The 21415-nt window shown below is 42.6% G+C and overlaps 1 protein-coding gene across 1 annotated transcript in view; it reads left to right on the plus strand.

Annotated features, from left to right (window-relative positions):
* The window catches only part of LOC126413219 (myrosinase 1-like), a 47425-nt gene that overhangs the window by 18728 nt on the left and 7282 nt on the right, over positions 1–21415 (plus strand). The window contains exons 4-7 of the mRNA XM_050083115.1: positions 9591–9738; positions 14611–14726; positions 20192–20326; positions 20414–20520. Coding sequence (XP_049939072.1) covers positions 9591–9738; positions 14611–14726; positions 20192–20326; positions 20414–20520 — 506 coding nt within the window. The remainder of the gene's footprint in view (positions 1–9590; positions 9739–14610; positions 14727–20191; positions 20327–20413; positions 20521–21415) is intronic.

Below are 21415 nucleotides of genomic sequence, written 5' to 3' on the forward strand. Positions count from 1 at the left end.
CAGGTCGACGGGCACGTGCACCTTCCGCCGACCACTGGCGACAACATCGATGTACTGTGGAGACCTCATGCCCCACGTGTTGAGCAATTCGGCGGTACGTCCACCCGGCCTCCCGCATGCCCACTATACGCCCTCGCTCAAAGTCTGTCAACTGCACATACGGTTCACGTTCACACTGTCGCGGCATGCTACCAGTGTTAAAGGCTGCGATGGAGCTCCGTATGCCACGGCAAACTGGCTGACACTGACGGCGGCGGTGCACAAATGCTGTGCAGCTAGCGCCATTCGACGGCCAACACCGCGGTTCCTGGTGTGTCCGCTGTGCCATGCGTGTGATCATTGCTTGTACAGCCCTCTCGCAGTGTCCGGAGCAAGTATGGTGGGTCTGACACACCGGTGTCAATGTGTTCTTTTTTCCATTTCCAGGAGTGTAGTTCGATGAACCATCTGCCAGGCATGTAAGTGTGAATTGCAGAGTAACCATGTATATGTAGATGTAGATGTAGAAGCTTAGTTCACTTTCTTGAGCAACTGGACTCAGCAAATTCTTACATGTAGTGTTATGGGAAGTCTTGGAAACAAAGTCATTCATGAGATGTGCGGTTATCTATACTTAATGATGTCATTTCGCAAATTCTTGTCCTAAGAGTAATACAAGACCTTCATCTTGTACAAAAAGACTTAGGTATTTTAACATTAGTTCGACAGTACAAACATTCCAATGTCATCTGTTGTTAATAAACTAGCATTGTTCACTGAGTGTGAGGACATGAATAATTACATCGCCATACTTAAAGAGACGTTCGCTAGTGTTCATTGCAGATGTATTTAGTTCATAATCGCCCTAATACTACTGTGAATCCGCCTGGAAGAATTTTAAGAATTTTGCATATAGCACAAATATGAAACAATTTGTGTAAGAATCGTGAAAGAAAGTCCTATACATGGAAGGGAACTGGAGGTACTATTGTGTTTTTCTTACGTTGTATAATGGTAATACAGATATTTCGAAACCATATTTTAAATTATAAAAGAATGTCGATTCCGATCATAAATGATGCAGATTTAATTTGAAAAAGTAGGAAATTAAGACTTTGTTGAATTGAAGATACAGTTTGTTTCTAGTTTCAAAGGGAGCAGTGTGCAACGATCAACTGAAACAGGAGAAAGAAATAAAATGTAAAGTGAATTGTAGCTCTGAGCAATGATATTCCAACGGCAGGTGAGGACCAAAAAGATGTAAATGACCTAGTAGAAATCGCTGCATAACGCACGAAGTATTGAGTTTAATTGGTGAAATGGAAGATTTAAAATAAGGCTCTCATATCGACAGAGAGGAGTATGCGAAAAATATGATCGACAGTTGAACATGGCAAAATAGGAATGGGTGGAGGAAAATGCAAGGTTGCAGAAGTATGCATGACCATGGGAAAGATTGGTCCCATCTAAAGGAAAATCAATGAAAGCCTTGAGGGAAAGGAAAAGCTGCATGAGTATCAAGAGCTCGCATGGCAGTCCAGTAGTAAGGAAAGTAGGGAAAACAGAAAGGTTACAGAAATGTACACAAGGACTATTCAAGGGAAACGAGATGCAAAGCAGTATTGTGGAAAGGGAAGAGGCAGCAAATAACTATGATGTAGGTGATGTAATACAGATAGAAAAATGTGCCAGAACACTGAAATACGTAAGGCATCCTAAGTTAACCGCATCCGTTCAGAATTATTGGGGTCCCAGAGAGAATACATTTCAAGACTGTTTCACTTGGCATGCAAAATATGTGAGACAGATGAGATTCTCTCGGACTTCTAGACGAATATAATAACAGCACTTCCGAAGACAACAGCTGACGTCAGGTTTTAGTATTACAGATTAATCCGTCAGATAAAGTATAGCAGCAATATTTCACAAGAATTATTTACTGAAGCATAGAAAACATTGTTGAAGCTGACCATGGGGAATGTCGGATTGCGTTCAGGAGAAATGTATGAACACGTAGCGTAACATTGACGCAACGAGTCATCTTAGACGGTGGAATGCAGAAAACCAAACCTACGATTATAGTATTTGTAAATTTGGAGAAAAATGGACAGTGTTGACTGGAATACACGATTTTAAATAATGTAGAACCCAGGAATAAATTCTTGTGTAATAGTTATAAGAGCCGACTGACGTGAAAGAAACACAGTACCTGAGAATGGAATCAGAAAGGATTCAATCCTATCCGCGTTATTATTCAGTGTACATTGAGCAAACATTAAAAGAAGCCAAGGAGAAATTTGGGAACGGAATTAAAGTACTGGAAGAGGAAATGAATACTTTGAGGTATGCCGATAACGCTGTAATTGTATCTGAGACGGCACAGGTCTTGCAATGGCAGTCAACCATAACGAATAGTGTCTTGAAGTTATAAGAAGACTATCGACAAAAGTGAAAGAAGGGTAATGGGATGCAGTCGAATGTAATCAGGCGACGCTATGGGAATTAAATTAGAAAATCAAATACTAACAGTTACAGACAAGCATTTCTAAAAAACATACATTTCTTAGCATCGAATACAAATTTAAGTTTTACTAGTTTTTTCATACTCTATTAGTCTGAACCCTTCCTACAAGGAGAATAGAAACATTCGAAACGATGTGCCAGAGAAGGATGCTGAAGCTTACATGTCTAGACTGAATAACTAATGGAGAGGTACTAAATTGTTTTTGGGAGAAGAGTAACGTACGGCGCAACTTGACTGAAAACTCAGTTGATAGAGCACATCCTGAGACGTGGAGGAATAGTCGTTTGGGTAATGGGAGGAAGAGGGGTTGGGGAGGAAGAGTCGAGAGGTAAAAATTATGAAGACACACCAAGCGTTGACCACAGCAAGCAAGTGCAAATGGATGAAGGTTGCGGTAGTTAAGTGAACAAACAGGCTTGCACAGCATATCTGCAAGTTGCATCAAAACAGAACTGGAGACCAGGACAACAAAGCAACGATGAAGCTATTCTTCTTCACAGATGAATGTGTACATCGAAGAAATAATGAGTGACATAAGAGAAATCTTCAGAGGTGTGATTGAAATAGTGCGCGAATGGAGGCCAATGGTAAGAATCATTGATAAAGTCGCCGCCGGTAGCTAATCAGCGGATAAATCAGGACCTTTTGCAAGGAGTGAACAGGCTACTGATCACAGATATTGATTGTGAGTAAGCCAAAGAATGCCAAAAGTTTTAAGAAGCAACAGAAATGAGTTTAGTAACTAAATTAACATCAGAACTAGAGACTGTTTAGCAGGCGAAATGAAGGTATTCATATAACTTGAAAGAAAGCAATGCAAGATGGACAGAGCAAGAAGCGGGTTACCATAGGCAATGGCAGTATTCATTCCATAAGGAAGGCTACTATAGTAAAGTACAGCCGTTAATTGACAAAGAAATTTGAGAGAATGCAAGTCTGGCTGTGAAACATGGGTTGTGAGGAAATTGCAAAAGAATAGAATCAAAGAGTGCTGAAATGTGATGTTGGAAAAGGACGTTCTACCAGATGGTAGAGTTTTGTCAGGACTGGCTCTCCCAAGGCTGTCAGTTCTAATGGAATGTTGTCTACTCCCGGGGCCTTGTTTCGACTTAGGTCTTTCAGTGCTCTGTCAAACTCTTCACGTAGTATCATATGTCCCATTTCATCTTCATCTACATCCCCTTCCATTTCCATGATATTGTCCTCGAGAACATCGCCCCTGTATAGACCCTCTATATACTCCTTCCACCTTTCTGCTTTCCCTTCTTTGCTTAGAACTGGATTTCCATCTGAGCTCTTGATATTCATGTAAGTGGTTCTCTTTTCTCCAAAGGTCTCTTTAATTTTCCTGTAGGTAGTATCTATCTTACCCCTCGTGAGATAAGCCTCTTCATCCTTACATTTGTCCTCTAGCCATCCCTGCTTAGCAGTTTTGCTCTTCCTGTCGATCTCATTTTTGAGACGTTTGTATTCCTTAATTAGATTAGATGTACGTTTTGTTCCAATACATCCATACCGAGGGGATCCTTCAGCATGCAGAACATGTGAGAAAACAACATTACGGAATAAATATTTTCGAAGAACAACATACATGTTAATGCACCTAACATATATCTCAAATGGTGCAGTCCTCATGGATGTGGAATAGGTCAAAAAACATAAATATGATTACTATTAAAAACAGTCTTGATCACTATAGTAGTGATTCTTCAGCAGAAAGAGGTTCCTACTCAATGGTCTGAAGATGACCACAGCAGTGGTCGAAACCGGTCACCTTAATAATAAATTGTGATCAAGACTGTTTTTAATAGTAAATATTTCTAACACGTTGATCACTGTCACTCCCATAATGTATTCAAAAGTAATAAATATGTTTCATTTCAAAGGTAATGTCAAATTTTCTACAAACCTTGTATATGTACAATACACTGTGCTGCACATTATAATTCTTAGGCCACTGTAGCCATGTATCATCAATTACAAAAATCATTTTACAACACATATTTAAAGTGACGGCATTACTGCACTGATTTTGAAGAGAATTCAGATTGGAGATACATAGCACTCGTATTATTTGATATAATTATTAACATACACACATCAGTCAGTTCTGCTAAGAAATTCATCAGTGCATAAATCTGGATTTATGTCACTGATACTGATGAGGTATTTTCCAGGTTGTCGTCTGTTAACGTTGTATGTGTGTTGTATTTATTTGTTTTCATAAGATAAAAAAGTTGTTCAAACTTTTATGTGCTTCCAAAAGACAAACTTTTCTTCTTGCACATGATTTCAGTTGCGGATGTTTCTCTTCGGTCAAATAAGTTTTATAAAATGCAAGGTGGGAGATCAAATTCGAAAGCTGTTGGAGGCAATCTGTGATCAGTAAACGCAGCCTCCAATTTTACAGGTAGGATTATCCATGAAATCTGTGCCTTGGACAAAGAATTTATCTGCTCTCCCAGCTTGTGCCATATGTCGACTTGTTCTCCACCAGTCTGAGCTTTACCCCGAGCACCTAGTAGTGGATTCTTCTGTCGAGCTCGTAAAGAGTAACTTGTGTTTTAAACCAGTTTGATACAAAGGTATGGTGTTGCCTTCCTGCGAACGTCGAACTTATTTGTCCAGTCAGATGTTGACAGACATGCAGTTTAATGTGTACTCCATCCGCTGCACAGCTAGGCATTTTTCATGTTAACAAATATTGCGAGAGGAGAAAGAAGTGAAAACGGCAGGATAAAAAATTCTGGTGCTAACCTGAGACCGAAACCGAGTATTTCTGCGTAGTATATTTCAATGATGATCCAAATGGCAATCTGTTTCAGGCAGCGTAGGAATCACGCTGAGTATGCAGGGAAACGAACCGGCAACAAATTCGACAGAAGACTTGGAAGCCGCAGACCGACAGCAACAGTTTGAAGTAAGTGCGGTACCTGCTACAGCTGTGTTGCTAACTTTTAACCTGAACCAGTCAAGTTCTAACTATACCATACCATACATCTACATGTATGCTCCTCAGGACACCTTGTTGCAGTGTGTGACAGTGTATCCTTTGTTTACTACTGTCGCTTCCCCCCACCCCCATACACACACCTTTTCACGTTCCAGTCGCGAATGTTTCACGGATAGAATGATTGTTGGTAAGACTTCGTCTGAGATTGAATCTCTCTTATTTTACGTTGATGATCATTTCGTGACATACACGTCCAAGGAAATTTGTTAACTCTTCTAGAAATAGCATACTTGAATACACTCTGAAGTATCAAGGGAAGAAGTCCAAGAGTCTCGTATCAGAACAACGTGTTGGCCACAGCCTTGCTGAGCCTCTGCCTATCCGCCTGCAAGTGAACCTCCGATTTAGGTATTGCTTACTCTGAGAGCCAAATTAGAAGTTAGAATTGGAAGGAAAATCGGCATTGGCCGTTTTTTGTTGTTTTATTGTCAGCAGAATCGATTTTCAGCCACTTAGTGACCATCCTTAGTGCTGTAATATACAATTAAAATTGGTAAGCACTGGTATCAAGCTATAACCACAATTTTAGAGAGATCATATAAGTTTATGTGATCGCTCTAAGCTAAATTTTACCTGTAACTGTCCCTTCTGCAAAAATGAAGGGTCCATGAACTGCAACCTTTGTGAATTCAAACGATACATGCACCTTCCTTGTGTCTCTTTGCCACTCAGTGGTAACGTGAGGTGGCTCGTTTCTCATAGCGGCAGCTATATATCTTACCTTATTCGGAGGTGTGGAATGTGGCTTCTGTAGTAAACAAACTGTGATCCATGAAAAGTTAATTGTGTGCAGCTTCCATCAAATAGCTTCGCGAGGTCCACAATCCTCATAATCGGATTTGTGAATCACCTGAATGTTTTCTTTAGTGTAAAATGTGAAACTTCCAAAACCGTTGAATGTGATATCTTTTATTGGTTGCTTAAACGACGTTTTCATGTATTAGGACTTATTTCGATTGCTTTTCTGATGAACTGCGTAGTCTGCTCGGGTGCAAGAAGTCTCCCAGAGTGTGGTTCATTGGGAACCTTTCTATTTCTTTGTAATTTGTTGACAGATAACTGGATGTCTGCTTATGAAATTTTCGAGGGAACTCCAGATTCACCTCTATAGTCTCCTTGATTTTCCTGGAAAAAAACAACAGCCCATGTTATCACATAAAATGATTATAAACATGTATTATGTAAATGTATCCGTTATTCCTTACAATCAGAAATGGATCGGGACATTAAAGCCACCATTTAAATTGTGATTTCGTAAGCTTTCCCATCTTACTGGCGTCTCCGACTCAATATTTCGATTGCCCATTTGGCCGTCGTCTTCAGGTGAGACGCTGTTGTTACTGAGTCTCGTCCATCTGTTCTGGAGCCAGCGCCCCATATACACGCCAGCAGGAAGTGCTCAGCGCATGCATCATGGGAATTTGTGGATGGCAGCACTAGACGCGCAAGGACGTTGTCGTTAGAGAATCCTCAAAATCTGAGTGGCTTTTTTTTTCTGGCTGCAGGCTTCGCTGCTGAAAGGGCAGCTGTTCGATCGATCAGAGAAAATAATGATATAGTAGTTTTGCCACAGCCCTCATTGGGGGGGGGGGGGGGTGCTAGTAAATAGATTCCTTACTCAGTGATCATGGCTGCCCTTTCAAATGACAACATGATAGATCTTTTCAGTCTCAAAAAAGAACTTCATGTATAGAGATGTTGTTATAAGATCTTGGCCTGGTCCTGTTCTTCTGCCAAGATTGCATGATTTGCCCCAAATTCACAAGGAAAGAGTGCCATTACTGATAGTAATTTGGGCCTACCCAACTACAACATGGCGAAATGTCTATGGGTGTTCTTCGTCCATTACTGATAGTAATTTGGGCCTACCCAGCTACAACATGGCGAAATGTCTATGGGTGTTCTTCGTCCCTTCGTCAGCAAACACGTACATCACATCTCAAACCCAACTTAATGTATTTGGCATTTAAATGCATTATACCCGGGTCTCTCGGATCTGCATCGTTGTCCCATAGGTTACATGTGCTCCACTTGAAAATAGTTTAATCAGTGAAATGCTGAATATGGAAATGTTGGAATTTTGTTATTATGAGGTTACATCAACTTACTTTTTATTTTATTATAAACTTTATAAACAAACTAACCGGTTAGCTATGTGTAGTCCCTTATGCCCCTCCACTGCTAATTAATTTATGGGGGGCAGCATCCTGAAAAAAAGATATTTCTAGAGAAATGACGACGACTTCTTTCAGTTTGGCCACATAGACCCGATGTCCTTCATTGTTCCTTCGAACACTTTATTTCCCTTCACCTTGGATGTGGAAACTGATGGGAAGCTCCCATCTCTGCAAACAGAATGATGGCACTCTGGGACGTAGTATTTATTGCAAACCTGTACATACTGACCGCTACCTGAATGAGTATAGGTATCACACACCATTCCAACGGAAAGGTATTCTTAGGTCGCTCCTCCAAACAGCATATACCACATCTCACACGAAAAGCTTTACACAGGAAATTGAACTCCTAAATTCTGTATTTAAGCGGAAGAGCTTCTCTGAGAGGCAGATCCATCATGCCTTCATGTTCATATCTTCACTGTAGCCAGGTGAGACGACGTCAGCTGCTTTCATACTATATACTGGGAGCTTATCAGCTAAAAGAGGGTGAATTTCAAGAAATCTAAAAACAAGACTGTTTTTCGCCCACCTGCCATGATTAATGCCTTTTTGGGTTCTGACACGGATGATCTGGTGTTAAAGAAGTCCATTTTGTAAGATTCCATGCCACTGTGGTTAGACGTACGTTTGTCAAACTATTCCTACTGTTGAGTACAAGTGTCATTACCACTAACACCACTCAATGTTGCAAGAATACAAAAATATCCACATGGTGGAGCAATGGTTACCCAAGGGAAGGGCAAAGAAACTTAATGTGACACAGATGATTGGTGCCGCTTCTCTTAGCTCGGACTATGTTCTGCAACAATTTATTGAAATTAGTATGACTAGTGATTATATTAATTGGGAAGGGCTGTATACTCACAGCAAGTCGTGGGATCTAGTGCTGACGTACATTACAACACAACGCTCTTCATTGGCAGAAGAATCTAAAGATGACTTGTGGTAGTGATACCTCGTTTTCGTTTCCCTTCACGATTAGCAACACTGTAATAGACGAATTGGCGTAAGAGAATCGCTGGCAGCTGCTGCAATTGGGTGTGCTAAAGTCAACCAGTAACGTAAGGCAACTTTTCAAAGGTTCAAATGGCTCTGAGCACTATGGGACTTAACATCTGAGGTCATCAGTCCCCTAGAACTACTTAAACCTAACTAACCTAAGGACATCACACACATCCATGCCCGAGGCAGGATTCGAACCTGCGACCGTAGCTTCAGAGCGGTTCCGGACTGAAGCGCCTAGAACCGCTCGGCCACACCGGCCGGCGCAAGGCAATTTTGTAAACGTCTCTATGGAGCTCCTCAGTGTCATGGTAGTTCTACAGACGACTATTGTTTTCGTCTTCAGCCGTCAGCATCACGCAGCTGAAAGTCAGCAATAGCGCTGCCAACCGTCAGGTATACGCTTAATTTGACTGGACTACTTTATGTTTTGCAGTGGGGGCAGCACTAACAGCATTTGGCAGATGTGCAGATTACTCTCTGCTGGTCTATGTAGGGACACCGGCTGCACAGCAGATTTCAGCAGCATCTTACCTGAAGATGACAGCATGGTGAAGCATAGAAATATTGTCTCAGCTTGACTTGAAGATCTGGCTACGTACCCAAGAAGAATATTACAGCATAATGTATTAACATGTTTCCAGTTGAAAATCCTGGCATCCTCATTCAGTTAAGAAAACCACACTAACTGCCAATAGTTGATATCCACCGAATTCTTCAGGGCCTCCAACATGTTACACATAAACTATAATGCCACATAAAATTCTTTCCCGATGTCATAGCATTTCGTTTTTTCATATGCAAATCCTTTTCTGTGATTGAAATAATACATGATAATATCTGGCATGTTTACAAAATATGAAAATTATATATATTCCTGGGTGTTGATCAGGCTGGAATCTACGCACACCCCATCTACACTGAAGACGGCGACTACCCTGCCGTAGTGCGTCAGAGGGTAGATGCAAACAGTGCAGCAGAGGGGCGACCCCGATCACGGTTGCCAACTTTCACTCAAGAGGAGATCGCATACATCAGGGGTAAGTATTTGCCGTTGTACAGCTACATTTTCCATCGATGGTCAACACAGAACTTCTAACGCTGTGATTTCTTCAACAGAGCATCAGATATAATAACGTAACTCCTCAGATTCATCTTCTTTAGTTTCGAAATGAAGAACCAAATTTTTCATATAGTACAAGCATTTATAACGCTTAACATTTGGCACGTTTGGATCTTTATTGCACGTAATGCCACATCCCGTATATCGGAGGTCCGTAACCTCCAACCCTCTTTTTGCCATTTAGAATCAGGTGGTAGCAGTTGGATGAAATTGTCATTGCCAGTAGTTGTTTGACAAGGACAAAAAGTGAGAGATAGCCGACCTAAGTATCAGTCACTATTGTTAGCTTCCAAGACTAAGTCCGTAGCGCGCCGTCGAGCGTAATGTGGAAGATGCCTTGAATAATTTGTGGTTAGTGAACTTTGCTTTGTGTAGAGGGTTGCAAGAGTATATCACGATGTCAATATGAGTTTCTGAGACCAGCTGAACAGCAGTATGAAGTCTCAAATGATAACGAACAGATGAAATCATTACCTTTTTTGTCAGAAACCAGTTATTGTTGGACAAATACTATTCTTTTGCTGAAAAATATACATAGTAGTTATCGTGAAAGTCACAGTACCAACAAAAAAGTCTGTGAATTAGTAAGTGGTCATTTTTGAGGCTTTGTAAGTCAAGTATGAAAGTGAAATATGTAATGGCGTTTCCTAATAAAATTCGTGACGCAGTAAATAATCTAGAAGAAAATGGAAACTCTACGTAGCCTTGATGCATTTTCAAAGTCGCAACAGTCCTGAGAATTTTGGAATGGACAGGATACAAGTTAGATATACTTGATGTCTATAAGGCTCTGGACTGACTGTCAGGAAAAATATGTCTAAAGAATATGCACCAGCAAATACAAACTTTGTTTTATTTATGCTATATGGTACCTGAATGAATTCGTTATTACTAGTGGCACTGTTCATAGTCATCTAGCCTTCATAGTCGTCAATGATTAGATCTCAGTTTGTACCGCTGTTACGTGTGCGGAAATGATAATATTGCTAATACTAAATGACTTGTTTCAAAATGGTATTAAGAGAAAATGCTCCCTCCTCTACCGTCAATTTCTCGCTGATTGTCCTGAGAACCAAAGGCACAGTCGACATGTCATGTAATACGATGAAACCTTATCTCTGTTGTAAACTTCACAAATCTGTAATGTCCGATAAGCGATGACATCACGTGAATTGAAATTATCTAGCCCTTTCACTTTATCGACTTTTGGTCCACGTACAACAGCAACGGTGACTCAGCCGTTACCGTGTTCCTTCGTATCCTTGTTAGCGAGAGTGAAGTTGAAAACTCCACCGCAAAACATCGATGGCGCATGCGAGACGACTTGGGCGCCTACGTAATCCTTGGTAGTAATTGAAATGTTGTCTCGCTGATTGTTGTAGCAAGGAAGCGTGGCATGCAGGTGGAATAAGGAGCGGGTCGTTGCATTCCATAAGAAGGATGACGACCAGTGTGCAGAACTATGCACTATATCAGTGGTGTCACTTACATGTCCAAGGGCTGGAGACGGAACAACTCCCGTGTAGAAATCAATGTTGCTTCTGCAGGCACAAATGGTATGGAACCCAGCTTCCTCTGGCCATGCGTGAGACGTAGGAGGCAGCAGACAGTGCGTCTCTTCAGTATCTCCGCAGAAGCGATATGTAGTGTCCTGAAGACATTCGTCCTTTGCCCTCCCGTGATGTAAGAGGCCACTAAGCTTTAGCGCTGCAGTCTATTGCATGCTACCGTATTTGATGTCTCGTGTAAGTCTAGGCAGGGAAGGGTCCTTCACGACTGAGCTGCTTCACCACGTCATGCCAGTCTCCTAAAGTTGAATATTATTTCGTAGAGCTCACAGTGTGTAGTTTCCTCCCAGAAGCCCATCTTTTAAGGGTTATTTCCAATTTTATACCTGGTGGAATTTTGGATGGTACACAATATCTCGACGAAAACTCAAAATAGTTCATAGTTACAATGTTTCTTGGCTGTTGGACTTTGCTTCATCCTCTGATTAATCAGGGTAACAGCAAGAGTACTGCACCAAGTGGCGAATGGGACAACATTTGAAAACAATAAGTTCAGTTACGACTTCGTCTACTGCAGAGTCGGCGAAAAGCGATCCTTGACGGTTATCGTGGGTGATGTGGCTACTTCGCACTCCCGTGGCCGTGGGCAGCGATCATAATGTTTTGCTTACCAGTGTACAGGCGGCTATTGTGTTTCGCCTGCAACGTTTGCGCTTCATAGTTCAAACCTGGCAACAGTGCTGCAAGTTGTCACGGATCTTCCTTCTCCGACACTACTACAGTGCTATGTTAGATATGTTTTGCAGCATTCTAGGGATTTTGAGAAGCAGGTTAGCGCAGCTTATTTACGTAGAAACAAGTCACTGCAAATATGTCTGCCGCTGGTTAATTGAAATATAATTTAAGGTGATTAAGTGTCAACTGTAATTACCATATCAATCACCTCTGAATGCAGAGAACATAATAAGCAAAAAATGGTGTGAAAGTAAATTCTGAATTAACTTCATGTGTTGGGTGTGGTTGTTACATATATTTTTGATCAACGTTTAGTACACTCCTGGAAATGGAAAAAAGAACACATTGACACCGGTGTGTCAGACCCACCATACTTGCTCCGGACACTGCGAGAAGGCTGTACAAGCAATGATCACACGCACGGCACAGCGGACACACCAGGAACCGCGGTGTTGGCCGTCGAATGGCGCTAGCTGCGCAGCATTTGTGCACCGCCGCCGTCAGTGTCAGCCAGTTTGCCATGGCATACGGAGCTCCATCGCAGTCTTTAACACTGGTAGCATGCCGCGACAGCGTGGACGTGAACCGTATGTGCAGTTGACGGACTTTGAGCGAGGGCATGTAGTGGGCATGCGGAAGGCCGGGTGCACGTACCGCCGAATTGCTCAACACGTGGGGCGTGAGGTCTCCACAGTACATCGATGTTGTCGCCAGTGGTCGGCGGAAGGTGCACGTGCCCGTCGACCGGGGACCGGACCGCAGCGACGCACGGATGCACGCCAAGACGTAGGATCCTACGCAGTGCCGTAGGGGACCGCACCGCCACTTCCCAGCAAATTAGGGACACTGATGCTCCTGGGGTGTGCGAGGACCATTCGCAACCGTCTCCATGAAGCTGGGCTACGGTCCCGCACACCGTTAGGCCGTCTTCCGCTCACGCCCCAACATCGTGCAGCCCGCCTCCAGTGGTGTCGCGACAGGCGTGAATGGAGGGACGAATGGAGACGTGTCGTCTTCAGCGATGAGAGTCGCTTCTATCTTGGTGCCAATGATGGTCGTATGCGTGTTTGGCGCCGTGCAGGTGAGCGCCACAATCAGGACTGCATACGACCGAGGCACACAGGGCCAACACCCGGCATCATGGTGTGGGGAGCGATCTCCTACACTGGCCGTATACCACTGGTGATCGTCGAGGGGACACTGAATAGTGCACGGTACAGCCAAACCGTCATCGAACCCATCGTTCTACCATTCCTAGACCGGCAAGGGAACTTGCTGTTCCAACAGGACAATGCACGTCCGCATGTATCCCGTGTCACCCAACGTGCTCTAGAAGGTGTAAGTCAACTACCCTGGCCAGCAAGATCTCCGGATCTGTCCCCCATTGAGCATGTTTGGGACTGGATGAAGCGTCGTCTCACGCGGTCTGCACGTCCAGCACGAACGCTGGTCCAACTGAGGCGCCAGGTGGAAATGGCATGGCAAGCCGTTCCACAGGACTACATCCAGCATCTCTACGATCGTCTCCATGGGAGAATAGCAGCCCGCATTGCTGCGAAAGGTGGATATACACTGTACTAGTGCCGACATTGTGCATGCTCTGTTGCTTGTGTCTATGTGCCTGTGGTTCTGTCAGTGTGATCATGTGATGTATCTGACCCCAGGAATGTGTCAATAAAGTTTCTCCTTCCTGGGACAATGAATTCACGGTGTTCTTATATCAATTTCCAGGAGTGTATTATTCATGTTATTTTGAAGCTAGCGTGCTTCAACGTCTTTATGTGAGTTGAGAATGTAGTACTGAAGCTACCTAATACTATAAGAGCACTAAGCGTTAATAAACTAGATTTTAATTGTATTAAATTTCAGCCTCCAGTTGCATAAGTGAAGAGACGACTCAGCGCCCGGGGCCCACATGTCTGGCCCGTTGGTGTGGGAGGAGGATATTAGTGTTTAACGTCCCGTCGACAACGAGGTCATTAGAGACGGAGCGCAAGCTCGGGTGAGGGAAGGATGGGGAAGGAAATCGGCCGTGCCCTTTCAAAGGAACCATCCCGGCATTTGCCTGAAGCGATTTAGGGAAATCACGGAAAACCTAAATCAGGATGGCCGGAGACGGGATTGAACCATCGTCCTCCCGAATGATAGTCCAGTGTGCTAACCACTGCGCCACCTCGCTCGGTGGCCCGTTGGTGTGACCTACCGGCAAAACATTTGTAGAAGTGACGCAGTCTCATTGTATGGTAGTACTAACATTTGAGGTTTGACAACGCCAATATCTGGCATGTTTTAATTTAATGTTACATCGTGACATTTCTGAAGAAGGCTACATTATTATAGCCGAAACCTAGGTACAGTTTCTTTGCTTATGCAACTGGAGGCTGAAATGTAATATAATTACGTTTTACAGTTGCTGACTCTGCTGCACCATGCTAAAAATATTCAAACTAGATTTTAGCTTTAACTGAATGTTAATATGTGAACCCCTCAAGGAAATGATCTCTTCCGAACTGTTTGTATATAGCACAAATAAAAATCTGTTGCAGGTTCAGCTGACTTCTTCGGACTCAATACTTACGTCACTAGTTTTATAACGTCAGGTGAAACTGGAATATCTCCATCCAAGAGCAGAGACTCGGGCGTCATCACGGTCGGTGGTGGGGTAAGTAAGCTGTACAAGACCGTCAAATCATCTTCCGCCAGATGTGATACTTTCAATAATTGTAACTGAGGTTAGATCAAGTAATATGAATCCCTTATTGGATTTTTGCATATATATCAATTACCATATATTTATAAAATGAAAGAACTGCTTAGATCACTCGTTATTTGTTCACACCAGCTGCAAATTATACGTTTTGGTAGACTACCATCGTCAGACTCTTGCTGGAAAAAAATAACAATCAGCACGGATAATTTATGTTAAAACGTCCTGGCATGAAACTATACACATTCGTTTCATCCTCTAATGCGAGGAACTTCTGAGATGAAACACTGGCAGCTACGAAGAAAGCTCATTGGGGCCCAGAAATTTTGTAATACGGTCTTTATGCGCTGTATACACAGGGTGGTTAGAAAATCTCTGAAACGCTTGCAGGGATTTTGCAGGGCAGGTTGCACTGAGACATAAAAGTGAAGAAAAAAGTCCGGTATGTTGCGCCGTTTCCGAGTTATTTATCATTGAAATCAGCCAGCCGGGGCGTAGCGCCCTCGCCTTCGAGCGGTGTTGCCCACAGAGTGCTTTGCTTGGTCAGCTGGAAATTTAATTTTCGTCCGCGACGACCTGACTGTCTAAATTAAATTCTAAATAACTCGGTGTGGTGTCACCGCCAGACACCACACTTGCTAGGTGGTAGCCTTTAAATCGGCCGCGGTCCGTTAGTATACGTCGGACCCGCGTGTCGCCACGGTCAGTGATTGCAGACCGAGCGCCGCCACACGGCAGGTCTAGAGAGACTTACTAGCACTCGCCCCAGTTGTACAGCAGACTTTGCTAGCGAAGCTACACTGACAAATACGCTCTCATTTGCCGAGACGATAGTTAGCATAGCCTTCAGCTACGTCATTTGCTACGACCTAGCAAGGCGCCATAGCATTTGATATTTATCTTGAAGCATGTACAGTCAAGAGAGATGTTCTCCAATTATGGATTAAAGTTAAGTATTATATCAACTACGTACTTTATTTGCTACTATTAATCCCCTTAACTGTTCCAGACCTCGCGCCAGCCTGCGTGAGCTTAAGCGCGTGCCTTTCGGCTTCCTCTCATAGTGACTTGGCTGTCTTGAAAAGTCACAACACTCGGAAAGGGTGCAATGTATCGAATTTTTTTCTTAACACTTATGCCTCAATACAACCTGTCCTGCAACATCCCTACATGCATTTCAGACGTTTTCTGACCACCCTGCATAGCGCACCTCAACTACTCGGATGATCTGTTGACAGATGTGTCCTTTCCAGTTAATAACCATACTTACCTGCTCTGCTGTAAGTAATCGGTCATTGGAGTCCTTCTCGTTGCGCAAAGTGCGCATCCAAAATTATTTGCTATAGCTCAGTCACCGTTTCTGTTAAACTTATTATAGTGTGCATAAATTTCTGTTGCTTTTATACAAGCACGTACGACAATTAGTCGCTTTAGCTAAAATGCTAGTCTCGTGAAATTTGCAAAACTGGTTCCAATACGGTCGCCCTATCACACTGTTCAAAGCGACGGCTCCTCTAGAGTCCAGCTGAACGAGTGATTCGGTGCATACCACTCTAAACAGCTGTAAAACCCTTGGTTTCATCTATAACAAAATCGTCGAACGCAGAAGTGTTACAAAAAAAATCGACATCGTTGTGGGGAGCTGCTGTGTTTTAAGATGAGAGGGAACGGGGAAGTCTGCTGTTCGGAGACTTCTTTTGGTTGGGGTAAACATGAATAAATGCAGGCCAGTCTGTGTGAAAAAACTGTGCAGCAATACCCGTGGTGGCACTGCTGTTCTCGGGAAACAGTATTCAAGAACTATTCCCACAAAAAAGTAGCGTTTTAGTGTTTCGTATCAAACTGCCCCTCGGGTTATACGGTTAGGGAAGTCGGGCTTAACTTCTGCATCCGACGGAGGGATCGCTGTACACTTACCACTTTCCCTCACTTCATCAGATGCTGTGACAGGTTTCAAAATGAATCCATGACGTTGGTACAACGTCTGCTGATCAGCATCAAACAGTGCCTCTTGTCGCTGGGAATACACCGCTGCTGACAATTTCTTCCACATTGACGATCGAAGTGGCTGCCTCCAAGTCCATTTTCTCCTACATATGTCTGAAATGTTGTCCAATACAGGGTGCTAGAATTTTATTCTGAAATGGTGGTCGTGGGCACAGGCTACTTAAGGTAATCTTCATTAGTCTGAAATCGAAGTTCAGATAACGTTAAGTGCTAAAGGAGCTACAAAAATGAGCAAATAATCACTTCAGCATAATTAAAAATTACTCATAGTTCCAGATTCGTTGAAGCTGTTGCAAATTCGGTAGTCCAGTTAGTTCGACCTCCAATATAATGATGAAGTCCTAGCATTAATAAGTACTAAAAGGAAAGTTCAGTGTTCCAGATACTCGTGGAATATACCCAAGTCGCCAGTGTACTGTGCAAGGAAAATTTAAAGTCCTACGCTGACGTCCACTGAAAATTTCACACGTCATGCACACTCGATGCCACCTACAACAGCGTTCAGAATCGATCGCACAGAGACCATCCTACCCGCCGACAGAGCTTGGTAGTACGCCAGCCAGAGGCACACATGGAGGAATACACCCAAGCCATGATCAACAGAGTACAAAATTTACCCGACAGGAAGAACTTGATAAATTACCATATACAGCACAATAAAATGGTTCCAGACCAGATATAGTAAAGCAGCTATACAAAAGAAAAACTACCTCTACGCAACCACTAATTCACAAAGACATAAAATTATGCAGAGAAACATAACAAAGATTATACCGACATACATACCTGTAACTAGTATACACAAACCCATGTATATACGAAACCGAATGTCAGGATTGCAACAAATTTTACATGGACAGAGAGCACAACTTCAGTATATCAAGAGCATACGAAAATTTGCGAAGACATAGCGTCTACACTCTTCACCCACTTAAAGAACGCTAACATCAATATAATCTAAAATATGTACAAACTAAAGTTAATGAGATACAGAGCTTCCTGGTATATCAAAATACGCAGTTTTTGAATCCTTTAACTGCATGACTGTGTGTTACTTCTCCAGCTAGTATTACAGGAGATTCACCTTGACAATTGAATCGCACTTTGTGACTAACGCAAACAAAAAGACAATTTCCTAATTCTAGTTAAATGCCGGCATCTAAATGTAGTAACTTAGAAATTATTTTTCGTACTCGTAATACTGCTGTGTGTGTCCGTCTGTGTGATAGTATACTGTAATTAGTAAAGTCTTTCGTTCTGCCAGGTAATACGTATGTGGACAATAACGGACCTTATGTATTCTGGTAGCTAATACTGTGTGCTATGCTATGATACTTCACAAGGTCTTGTGTGGCAGTGTGTTAATTTTCATATAATTATTGCATTTATTTCAGTCGCTTTCTTCATAACTAGGTTCTAAGAGATCAAATACTGGCTAAATGAAGAAATGTATGCCAAGGGGCAGAAACTTCATGTAATACTTGTATTTGCTGTTGGCCAATTTCAGTCTCATCGTCATTATCAAGCATTTGCATCTAAGTCAACATTAGCACTCCGTCTTCAGGCCACGAGTGGCCACCGGGATCATCCGACCGCCGTGTCATCCTCCGAGGGGGATGCAGATAGGAGGGGCGTGGTCAGCACACCACTCTCCCGGTCGTTATGATGGTATTCTTGACCGAAGCCGCTTCTATTCGGTCGAGTAGCTCCTCAATTGGCATCAAGGGGCTGAGAGCACCCCGAAAAATGGCAAGAGCGCATGGCAGCTGGATGGTCACCCATCCAAGTGCCAGCCACGCCCAACAGCGCTTAACTACGGTGATCTCACGGGAACCGGTGTATCCACTGCGGCAAGGCCGTTGCCGCATCTAAGTCAACATACAGCTTCTTTTGTAAAACACACATGAAGGCAGAAAATAAAACATGGTGAAGAATGTCGACGTATGTTACATCCAACGTTGTCGGACCTATTTATTATGGGGACATGATCAATGTCAATGAGTATGAATTAACACTGATTATGACTGCGTTATAAAGGGGCTCGACTGCGATGGCTGGAGCTCATAAATAGCTTGATATACTGGCTTCTGACGGCATTCTTGCTGTCAAAGTCCACGGACTGTCCTCGACTAAATTTTTTTTTCAACAGTTACTGTTCCAACTGTGTTATATCAAGTGTGTAATGGGTTACAAAGGACAAGCGAAGTACAGTGAAGCGTCTTAACTGAAGTTTCTTACTGCAGAAGGACTAAACCTAGGTTGAAAATTGGACGTACGAGAAGACAGTCACGTTGGAAAAAGTTGAAGAAATCCACGAATCACTTTACAGTAGTCTATAATGAGAGACCACAACAGAAAATTAAAAGCTATATATAAGTAAGATACCGAGGCAATTTAAAAAATGATGTGTTTTGAAACAGTCGTTTTCTAATAACATGGTGATGCTGGTTGTAGTCTTGTTTGTTGTTGTATTTTGCTTAATTCTGTTGCTACACATTTCATAGAGAATGGACGGTGGCAGTGAACAGATGAAAAGCAGAGGTGGAAAGAAAGGAGACCACACTTCTACAGCATTTATTAAATTATTTCAGTTGGTTGGTAACCGTAACCTACTTGGTGTGCATCGCTTGCTAAATATTTCATAACCTCACAGGACAAAAAATTAGTCACGGCTAACGAAATCATTACAAGCATCATTTAATACTTTGTAGTTCCGCCCCAGGACTTGATAACTGCCTGGGTTCGGATAGGAAGTGACTCCACAATGTTTTGCAGGTGTGCTGCATCCAGGTTACGGCACTCGCTTAGAATTTGATCGCGTAATTCCTCCAAACTGCGGGAATGCTGATGTCCGCGTTTTAGCTGGTGTTCCAATATGTCCCACTTATTTTCTGTGGTGTCCAAGCCAGATTATTTTTCCGCACAACCGAGATGTAATAGGGTGGGGGAGTGTTCACAATATAAAGCACATGTTGTTACAGCCTGACGAACTTTGGTGTTGATGTCTTTATGCACCGATGTGAGCACTGGGATGTCGTGTTTCGTGGCTCCGTGTGTAGACACGATGAACGGTCCTCTGCGAAGCAGCAACAAATCCAACAGCTTCACACAACGTACGTGCATGGGCACGGCCAAGCAGACAAGCCCCTTTTGTCACTCTTTCAGGTCCTTACATTTATGCATGTTTACATACAATGCCCCCCCCGTCGCTACTGCTTGTACTCGTGTAGAGGCAGTGCGCGTGCGGTTTTAGCGCGTGACCCGACCGCTGCGCCACGTGTGAAGGCTCAACGCATCATCTGTGTGTGCGCACCGGAACGACTAATTTTTTGTCCAGGGAGCTTACCATTTCAGAGTCCCTTCTCTCATGTTCATGTTTACGTTAAATGAGGCTTCATTTTTTATGGTTCCAGCAATATCCATGGGGATTCCGTAACCTGCTGAACTGGATCGTTAACGAATACCCAGGTTATCCAATCTTTGTGACAGAAAACGGCCTGGGAAATAATGGTGGTCTCAATGACACCGACAGAATCAATTACTTTACGGTAAGTTCCTTACTTTCTGTCACAGTTAACATTAGCAGTTTACCTCCGTAAAATGAACCTTTTAAACATGTTGGATGTACATTACAGTCTTACTTAACGGCTCTTCTACAAGCTGTTCACATAGACGGCGTTCCAGTAATCGGCTACACTGCATGGAGTCTTATGGACAACCTGGAATGGAACGAGGGATTCACGTGAGTGCTTATGCATTCTTTTTTTCCCTTTGCATTTGCTCATAATGGAAATTGGGAGAAAGCAGTAGCGTTTTTGCCATCTTAAGAATCTCTTCTTCGGCAATAGGCAATGACTGAGTTACTATAGGCACTGCCGAAACTGTTGTCCTAGGTCTTCTGCAGAACTTTCTCTCTGGTCAGCGGTACATACTTTTGAGTGTGAATGATAATAACCAAAAACGATCATGTGATTGACACTTTCTCCACAGTATATAATTCTTCTGGTCACATGGTTCGTGAACAACAGGAGTACTACCATAATACCTGTAACTTCGACAGTAAATATCAGTCAGGATCCTAAAAAATTACAATAAATTCTTGCATTTATCAAACTGACAGACAACTTCAAACAAGCCACGAAAAACATTAAATATTCTTCTTCACACTGCGATTTAGCAACATGTTTGATATTGCTGAGTTCCACATATTATTTACGGAAACACAATAGTTACATTTGTTACACAGTTCACTGATAAACTCTACAGATGCCTGAGAGAGAACGTCGAGTCGTTTGTTGTTTCAGTAAAATACTCATAAACAAGATTGCTCTAAGGGCTGGCCCAGGGCACGTTCATGAGTTCTCTCTTTTGTTTTTGTCTATTAGATTAGATTAGTTTTTCGTTCCATAGATCCGTGCTGAGGAGATCCTCGTGGATGTGGAACATGTCATTTTTTTAAGCTGAAATAACAATACTAATAGTATCAATATACACAATACATCATTTGTTTCTATTAAAAAATTCGTCAATGGAGTAGAAGGAGTTGGCCACTAGTAAGTCTTTCAGGCTCCTTTTAAACTGATCTTTATTTGTAACTAAATTTTTTATGTTCGCTGGAAAATTATTGAAGATGAGTG

This window comes from Schistocerca serialis, chromosome 7, assembly GCF_023864345.2.
Source record: "Schistocerca serialis cubense isolate TAMUIC-IGC-003099 chromosome 7, iqSchSeri2.2, whole genome shotgun sequence".
Taxonomy (NCBI): domain Eukaryota; kingdom Metazoa; phylum Arthropoda; class Insecta; order Orthoptera; family Acrididae; genus Schistocerca; species Schistocerca serialis.